The sequence below is a fragment of the Dipodomys ordii genome, unplaced genomic scaffold, assembly GCF_000151885.1.
Source record: "Dipodomys ordii isolate 6190 unplaced genomic scaffold, Dord_2.0 Scaffold29, whole genome shotgun sequence".
In the NCBI taxonomy this organism is placed as follows: domain Eukaryota; kingdom Metazoa; phylum Chordata; class Mammalia; order Rodentia; family Heteromyidae; genus Dipodomys; species Dipodomys ordii.
The window spans coordinates 6379498-6387933 of NW_012267245.1; the positions used below are offsets into that span (position 1 = coordinate 6379498).

The 8436-nt window shown below is 47.8% G+C and overlaps 2 protein-coding genes across 2 annotated transcripts in view; one reads left to right on the forward strand and one right to left on the reverse strand.

The window, feature by feature from the left end:
* Window positions 1-392, reverse strand: part of Atg12 (autophagy related 12) — an 8483-nt gene extending 8091 nt beyond the window's left edge. Inside the window, exon 1 of the mRNA XM_013016013.1 lies at window positions 308-392. Coding sequence (XP_012871467.1) covers window positions 308-392 — 85 coding nt within the window. The remainder of the gene's footprint in view (window positions 1-307) is intronic.
* A 329-nt stretch (window positions 393-721) lies between these two features.
* The window catches only part of Ap3s1 (adaptor-related protein complex 3, sigma 1 subunit), a 21289-nt gene continuing 13574 nt past the window's right edge, over window positions 722-8436 (forward strand). The window contains exons 1-4 of the mRNA XM_013016014.1: window positions 722-819; window positions 1303-1432; window positions 4978-5069; window positions 8292-8341. Of these exons, the coding sequence (XP_012871468.1) occupies window positions 722-819; window positions 1303-1432; window positions 4978-5069; window positions 8292-8341 (370 nt within the window). The remainder of the gene's footprint in view (window positions 820-1302; window positions 1433-4977; window positions 5070-8291; window positions 8342-8436) is intronic.

An 8436-nucleotide genomic window follows, 5' to 3' on the forward strand; every position in this document is an offset into this window, starting at 1 on the left:
GGCAGAAGCAGCCTTTGCCTCCAGTCGCAGTTGATTGCTGAGTGGGTTCCGGTCAGGCGAGGTTCTGGCTTTGGTGGCCTCTGGCCCAGGCGTGAGTGCCCGTGTGGCCAGGCATGGAGCGAGTTCGGAAGGAAGGGGTGCCCGCGCCTGTGTCTGTGTGTCAGCTGGATCGTGCTGACACCTGTGTGTCTGTCCTTCAGGAAGAATCCCATGGCTTGGTCCGGGTTGTACCCCCTGCCAGGGCAGATGGCTTTTTCACTCATTAAGGCTATCAGTCACTTTGTCTGCACGTTTGCTCCCTGCCCACCAGTGCTGGCTGGCAGTGGAGCGGTCCCCTCCCGCTCTGGCAGGAAGCTCAGGACCCGGCGGTGCAGATTGTAGGGGAAGAGCATTGCCAGCGGCAGAGGGATCCCGTGTTTAAAAGCCCTGGAAAATGCCAGGAAGACCCACGGGCAGGAAGGGCAGGCTGTGGGAAGAGGGCTGCTGGTGTCCTCAGAGGTCATCCAAGGTCATCCTCTGTGCTTCTTTCGCTTTTCATGCTCACTGTTTCATAGTCTCTAGCTCTGCGGCTTCTCTCCTTGGTGTTGTTAAGGGAAGGTGGAATTTAGGCAGATTTGTGGCACCCCAGCCATCCGTGCAGAGTCTTGACTGTAGAAAACTCTTTCATGACTCTGCCAGGTGCATGCGTTTAGAATCTAGCTTTGGGCGGTGTTTGGACGAGATGGGCTTCCTCAACTTCCTCCTGTCCGTAGAATTCAGTTCGCTGGCAGAGGACCAGGAAGGAAGCCGCTGCCGGACTGAGCCTTCCTCGAAGGAGGCGTAACTGCGTCTGCATCCGTCACAGACCCCAATCTTCCAACAGATTCAGCAGTCTGGAAGGGGGGGAAGGGCGTGGCGGCCCGCAGGAAGCCCAGCATGGAGTCCAGCAGCACTGGCCGCCACCGCCACCGCTAAGTGATCCAAGTGATCCGTCAGTGGTTCAACGTTTTCTCAACAGGTTTCCCTTACTGCTCCTGGTCTGCATTTTCCATTTATCCTCCAGCTGAAGCGCATGCGTGTGTGCGTGTGTGTGTGTGTGTGTGTGTGTGTGTGTGTGTGTGTGTGTGTGTCCTGTAATAGCACAGGCTTTCATTTCACGCTGTGATTTTTGGTTTTGCCTCTGCCTCCCTGTTTTGATCACGTGGGAGATAGAAGACGAAGCGGCATGCATTGCACTAGCCTGCAGTTTGGGCTCCTTCTGCTAGAGCCCCATTGTTAAAAGTCCATGGGGCTGGGCTCCATGTCTCGCACTTGTAACTCCAGGTCTCTGGAAGCAGCCGCAGGGATTGCTGCCTCTCAAGGCCAGCCGGAGCAAAAAGTGAGCAAGACTGGCATCTCAAGCAGAGAGCCCGGCGTGAAGTATACACCTGTGGTCCCAGCTCTGAAGGAGGCTGTAACCAGTGGGTCACTATCCACTAAAAAACCACCTCAGAGGTCTGGCTCAGGGGGCAGAGTGCCCGCTCGCCTAACGTGCAAGCCCCTCAAGAAATGGGAAAATAAAGAGGGTTTGTAGCGGATGGAGTCAGGGCCGGACCTCCCTGCCTGCCTCGGTGTCCTTGCGCGATCACCGGAGAAGGGCAAGAGGCTGTCTGGGTTTGTCTCCGTCCAGCGAGGCTTAGCCACGGTGACTCGGCAGCAGTAACCTTTCTCCTTTCCACATTTTCCTGGCAATATTTGTATATTGCTGAGGGAGTTCATAAGTCGTAGTCTTTATTATATGGCTACCAGACAAGAAAGCAAACCCTTGGGTTATATTTTCTGTGTAATTAGTGCACCATAACATGCACTTTGGTGAGTCACTCTAATAAAGGGGAAGTGTTTCGTTTTATATGAGCTTAGTTCTTTCTGTAGATATAATAGGTTCTACACAGAGCCTATATGTATTTGTGCAGATGCTCTACACACAGTGTGTGTGTGTGTATATATGTTTATGTATGCACGGGAAAATTTCTAAACTGTAAAAACCTTCATTTCCTCAATTTCTACAGAAGCTGTATCTGATTATTAAGTTCTTGGTCAACCAAGTGCAAGCCCTAGGAAGACTCTTAACATTGTTCTTTACTTAAAAATAATTTTAGCTTAAAGCCAGACACTGGCGGCTCACGCCTGTAATCCTAGCTACTTACTTAGGAGGCTGAGATCTGAGGATAGAGGTTCAAAGCCAGCCCAGACAGGCAATTCTGTGAGATTCCTATCTGCAATTAACCAGCAAAAAGCCAGACGTGGCGCTGTGGCTCCCCTGGCAGAGCGCTAGCCTTGAGCACAGAAGCTAAGAGGTAGTGCTCAGGTCCAAGTTAAAGCCCTAGTATTAGTGCACGCGCGCACACACACACACACACATACACTACTGTATGTCAGCGGCGACACGCTGGTCATTTGTGTGTGTTGTCTGTAGCCCTGAAGGTAAGCGCTGGCAGCCGGTGGCTTACACTGTAGAGACAGACACATTTCAGGTGGCGATTGGTGTGAAGGACAACCAAGAGATGCAGGAGAAGAGAAGGCGGCATGGCAGAGGGTCAGGCAGAGGGCCGCGCGGGGCCGGCCCCGCATTGTCGGGAGCAGAAGCGGGCAGCTTGAGTTCTGGCAGGACAGCGTGGCAGGGACCAGGCCAGGCCCCCCACGCCACGCCAGCCCCTTCCCAGCTCGGCCGGGGCTTGTCTCTCCTGCTCAGTTGCTCTCCTCTGTGCCCCGTTACCACTGAGCCCTGGAGGGAGAGGCTAGCACAGGGAAGCGAAATACAAGCCAGTTTTCCAGCTGCCTGTCTATACAGGAGCGAGCTGTGGTCAGGCTGACTGCATTGGCATCGCTGACTCCCAGCACACGGCACCTCCCTCCTCCTGTCGCCAGCGCCGGGTTCATGGGTTCTCTCCAGGTCTCCTGCAGGGGGACCCTCTCCCCCCCCCACTGCCGCCACCGCTTTCCAGCAGGGGATGCCCCCCCCCCCCCGCTTTCCAGCAGGGGCGGGAGGACCTGAAGCAGACAGACGGAGGGAGACCCGGGAGGCTCGTTTCAGCTCAGGGATCCCCAAGTGTTCCTCCGTGGCTGGTGGGCTCTGTGGACATTGGAGTGTGGTGGGGAGCAGAGCCGGTGAGGCCCCAGCACCCCTTCAGTGGCATGACCCCCGGGACCTCACTTCCTGTCACAGGGCTCCGCTTCCGGAAAGCTCTGTCACCTCCCAGTCCCACCCGGGGAGTTACATCTCAAAAGGGAAATTGTCCCTATATCAGCAGACTCTACTTTCTGAACCTTAGTTCGATTAAAAAGCAAGGCCCTCCTCCCATAGTGATTTCCATTAAAAATATATATAGTAATAGGGGCTGGGAAGGTGGCTCAGCGGTAGAGCGCTTGCCTTGCATGCCTGAGGCCCTGGGTTCGATTCCTCAGCACCACATAAGCAAAAAGAAAATAGCTGGAAGTGGCGCTGTGGCTCAAGTGGTAGAGCGCTAGCCTTGAGCTGAAGAGCTGAGGGACAGTGCCCAGACCCAGAGTTCAGGCCCCATAACTGACAAAAGTGTGTGTGTGTGTGTATTAATATTAACAAGCGAGGTGAGGAGTACAGTTCTTTGTAGATGACATCACGCCTTTCTTCACCTTGTGTTTCGTTCTTAAATGTTAGGTTTTTGCCTGAAAAGTAATGCTTCGGTTTTTCTGTGGGGGTCAGTTTGCTCTGTTGATGTCTTTAGTTTCAATCAGGCTATTCAGCACGTTTGTCACCTGACAGACCTTAAAGCTGTCACAGTCATCAGAGGGAACAGACCCATCCTTCCCTCATTGCCTCTGCTTCGACCTTGTCGGGTGGATTATCTGGCAGTTCTCCAGGGTTTCTCGTAGGAAATAACTCCGGTTGTGCCCTGGCTGGAGCTGCTCTCCTGGTCGTGGGGCACTTGTGCACACGTGCACTTGCTCCCGCTGCTGAAAACACTCGCTAGCTCCCGCGGCTCCCCTCCTCACGCTCACTCCATGCTGTTGCTTAAATCAGTGTTACACCTTTATACCTACGTGTTATGTAAGCCTGTCCTTAATGGAGACAGCTTATAAGTAGTGCTTGGTTTTTTTTTTCCTTTGATGTTTTATTTTGATAGATTATAATTGCTTTATTCTTTGGTCTAGTGTTGTTGTGTTTTTTTTTTTTTTTGGTTGGATGTGGGACTTGAACTCTGGGCTTGGGCGCTGTCCCTGCACTCTTCAGCTCAAGGCGAGTGCTCTGCTGCGTGAGCCACAGCGCCACATCTGGTTTTCTAGTGTTTATTGGAGATAAGAGTCTCACAGACTTTCCTGTCCAGGCTGCTTCTGAACCACGATCCTCAGATCTTAGCTTCCTGAGTAAGCTAGGATGACAGGCGTGAGCCACCATCTCCCAACCTAGTCGTTGTTTTTTTAAATTTGTATTTTCACTAATTCATTTTGTTTGCTAGCTGTCTAAAGTATATGAGTGCCTTCTGCCATTTTACATTCCCGAAGGAGTCTCCAACAGGACTATTCACCAGTTCCAGGGCCTCCACTTTAGGCTCTCAGCTAGCCTAGAGGTTCTTCTCATCTGGACTCCAGTTTCTTGATTCTTGGTGTAGCGAAACTAGAAACTTCTTGAGAAAAAGTCACGGGAGGCAGATTTCCTGAGAGTCTGCATATCTGAAAAGCCCTGTTGCTCAGGCATTGATTGCTTTGCAGAATTCAAGGTCAGAAGGAAATGCTGCATGTGATTTATCTGTTTCTTTTTGGCTTAGTTTTTGTAAAGTGGAATAATTTACTTTTATTGTCATGGCAATCTTATGAAAAATGTCGGGCTTTGCTTTTGTGCCTGAAGTCACTCTCCAGGGCTCCCGCTCGTAGATGGGTTTTCCAGCTCTCAACCTCCTCTTATTTTTCAGAAGCCCTTGACTCTTGCTGAACCTGTAAGCACGTGGTAACTAACGCCTCTGCACCATTCCTCCTCCTCAGAGTGAAGACACCCAGCAGCAGATCATCCGGGAAACCTTCCACCTAGTGTCCAAGAGAGACGAGAATGTCTGCAACTTCCTGGAAGGAGGCTTGTAAGTCCGCCTGTGCCCTTGGCACCACATGACCTGTTGGCAGTGCCGCCGTGACTGGAGCAGGTGGATTAAGTGCTTCCCCTCAGCGTAAATCTAACCCAAACTGTCAGTCTATGCATTCTCCCTAACAGTGTGGTAAGAGCATTTCATACAAATGCAACATAATGTATCCTCACGGTAAAAACCCCCACGTTACAAGAAGATACTCAGTGAATAAGATACTCAGTGAGTCTGTTTTCCCCAACCTTCGTCCTTCCCAGTTCCTTTTGTATCCTTCTAGAAAATTCATCTGCATTTACTAACATACAAAAGGTATAACCTTAAAAATACTGCTGATGAGGTCACGCTCTATGCTCTTTGCATGTTGCTTGTTTTTGCCCAATATTTTGAAAAGCTTTACCTATAAACACATCTGAGCAACCTCATTTTTAATGACTGTGAGTATTCAGAAAAGTTTAGATGATGTCCTTTTTTATTTTGTTATTACAAATACGGCTGACATGTTTTTCAAATATATATATATATATATATATATATATATATATTTTGTCGGTAGTGGGGCTTGAACTCTGGGCCTGGGCGCTGTCCCTCAGCTCTTCAGCTCAAGGCTAGTGCTCTACCACTTGAGCCACAGCACCACTTGCTGTTTTCTAGTGTGTTATTGGAGATAAGAGTCTCATGGACTTTCCTGCCTGGGCTGGCTTTGAACTGCAATCCTCAGATTTCAGCCTCCTGAGTAGCTACGATTACAGGCGTGAGCCACCAGCGCCCGGCTTTCAAATGTATTTTTCTGTATACCTAAAGATCAGGATTCAGCTTTTTATATATATCTATATCTATATCTATATCTATCTATCTATATATATATATATATATATATATATTTTTTTTTTAGCACCAATCCTGGCACTTGAATTCAGGGCCTGCTAACTGTCCCTGAGCTTCTTTTTTGTTCAAGGCCAGCACTCTACTACTTGAGCTATAGTTCTACTTCTGGCTTTTTTGGTGGTTCATTAGAAATAAGGATCGCATGGACTTCCCTACCCTAGCTGGCTTAGAACCATGATCCTCACATCTCAGCCTCCTGAGTAGCTAAGATGACAGGCGTGAGCCACCAGCACTTGACTGCTTTTTCTATTTTTAAAGTGAATAAATAAGATTATTTGTAATTAGTTTGCTAAGTAGTATGAACTTTTAAATTAATGGTTTCAACCGACATCAGTTTGCTTTCTAATGTTTTCATAAATACATTGCCCCCATTTATATAGTCAATCTATGCTTAGTAATATACATCCTCAGTGGGAATTCAGACTAATTCTTAGCTGAGCTTTGTGACTGATCACAGGTCAGAGACACCTAGACTTGCAGTACTCCAGTCTGTGATGCTTATGAAAAAAGAATTTCATTGACCATAAGTTTCTTGGTTCAGGTAGAAATCTGACTTGCAGTTCTTACCTTTCCTTTTTTTTTGGGGGGGGGGTGTCCCTCAGCTCTTCAGCTCAAGGCTAGCACTCTACCAGCGCTCTACCACTTGAGCCACAGCGCCACTTCTGGCTTTTTTCTTTTTTCTTATTTGGTGCTGAGGAATCGAACCCAGGGCCTCAGGCATGCAAGGCAAGTGCTCTACCACTGAGCCACCTTCCCAGCCCAGTTCTTTTCATTGGCAAGGTTTGAACTGAGGGCTTTATACTTGCTGGGCAGGTACTCTTCCATTACTTGAATTTAAGCTTGGTCTTTATTTTTTTTTCCTCAGGGTTTGAACTTAGCACACTTGAGCCACGTTCTTTTGTTTTCTCTACTTTGTTTTTCAGAGAGGATCTCACACTAGACCCTGCTTAGCTCAGACGCTGATTGATCTTCTTACCTCTGAGTATTATAGGCATGTGCTACCACACCAAGACTGCCTTTTTTTCTTCTTCTTAGTCAAAGCAAAAAAGAAAAATTTAAGTCACTGTTTTAGAAGGAAGTGAAGTGTGTTGTTTGTGCTGCTTTGTCATTTCAGGAGACCATTGTAACTATAGTCACACACATAATCTCAGAATCTTGGAAATGCACATACGTTCTTTTAGATGAAGACCTTTTCTAGAAGTGTCTGGCATAGCAGGAGTTCTTAATCCTTTTCTATTTTTGATGTTGGATAACATAGAATAGAAGTTGTTTCTGCAGAACTTGTAAGCTTGGCATTGTGTTTACTGGATAAGAGCTATGTGCTCAGGACTCCAGGCCTAGCTCTAATTCTTGAATGCCATTCACAGCCAAGCACATCCAGTGAGGCCAAGTGTAAGCCCTGGCTAGTACAGAGACAGACAGACAGACAGACTGACTCTACTTATGTGCTGTTTGGATCCTTTAAGTAGCCTTGGTATTAAATTACCTTAGCATTAAGGAGTCTTAGGAGAAGGTGAATTTGTTATAGTAAACGTAGTTATGATATGCCTAAACTATAGGAAATAAGAGGTCTGGAATGGTTCATAAGTTACTGTTTTTAAACTGCTGACATTCTAACCAGCCTAAAGTGTTTCACGAATGAATTGACCATAAGTTCAGTTTTCTTTTGTTTGAATTTCAAAATGATGTGCTTTTGCAGGAGACCTCCATTGCAAATCTATCTAAAACTTAAGAAATATCCTTTTTTTTTTTTCTAGTTGATAATCAGTCTTAAGCTGTGTAACTTTGTGTGGCCTATGGAGTTACATCCAGTAAGCGCTTACGACACTGTGACCTAAGTTCTGCCTGTTTCTTTGACTTGGTTTACTAATCTTTCCTTGTCCACTGGCCTTTTTCTTCCTTGAGAGTTTGTACTTACTCGTGATTGGTTGTCACATTAACCCCAAATGTCGACTAAGTTTTCTCGTGGCGTCTCCCACCTTAGACATCAACCTCAGCGCCAGCCTTTGGAGGCGGCCCGGTCCAGGTTTGGTCCTCTGTGGCACATTTCACTACCTGGTAATCCACCTGTTTGTTTGCTCCATGCTTCTTACCCGCCTCCTGTGCTGGGACACAGTAGTCACTCACGGAGCAGCGGATGAATAAACCAACTACACCGAGCACTTGCTGTGTCTTAATCTACTTAGTGTGGGTCGTGAGCTCACGTGAGTGCTTCGCCTGTACATATTAACACTTGTCTGAGGAAGGGTTTTGAACATGCTGTGAGTGTGCTTGAGCCAGCGAGCCTGTCTGCTCTTCCCCACGACGTTCCAGTGGCTTTGTTTTGTCACGTAGGTTAATCGGCGGCTCTGACAACAAGCTGATCTACAGACACTATGCAACGCTGTATTTTGTCTTCTGTGTGGACTCCTCAGAAAGCGAACTTGGCATTTTAGACCTCATTCAGGTGAGCGAACATCACTTCCTGGTATCTTTTCCA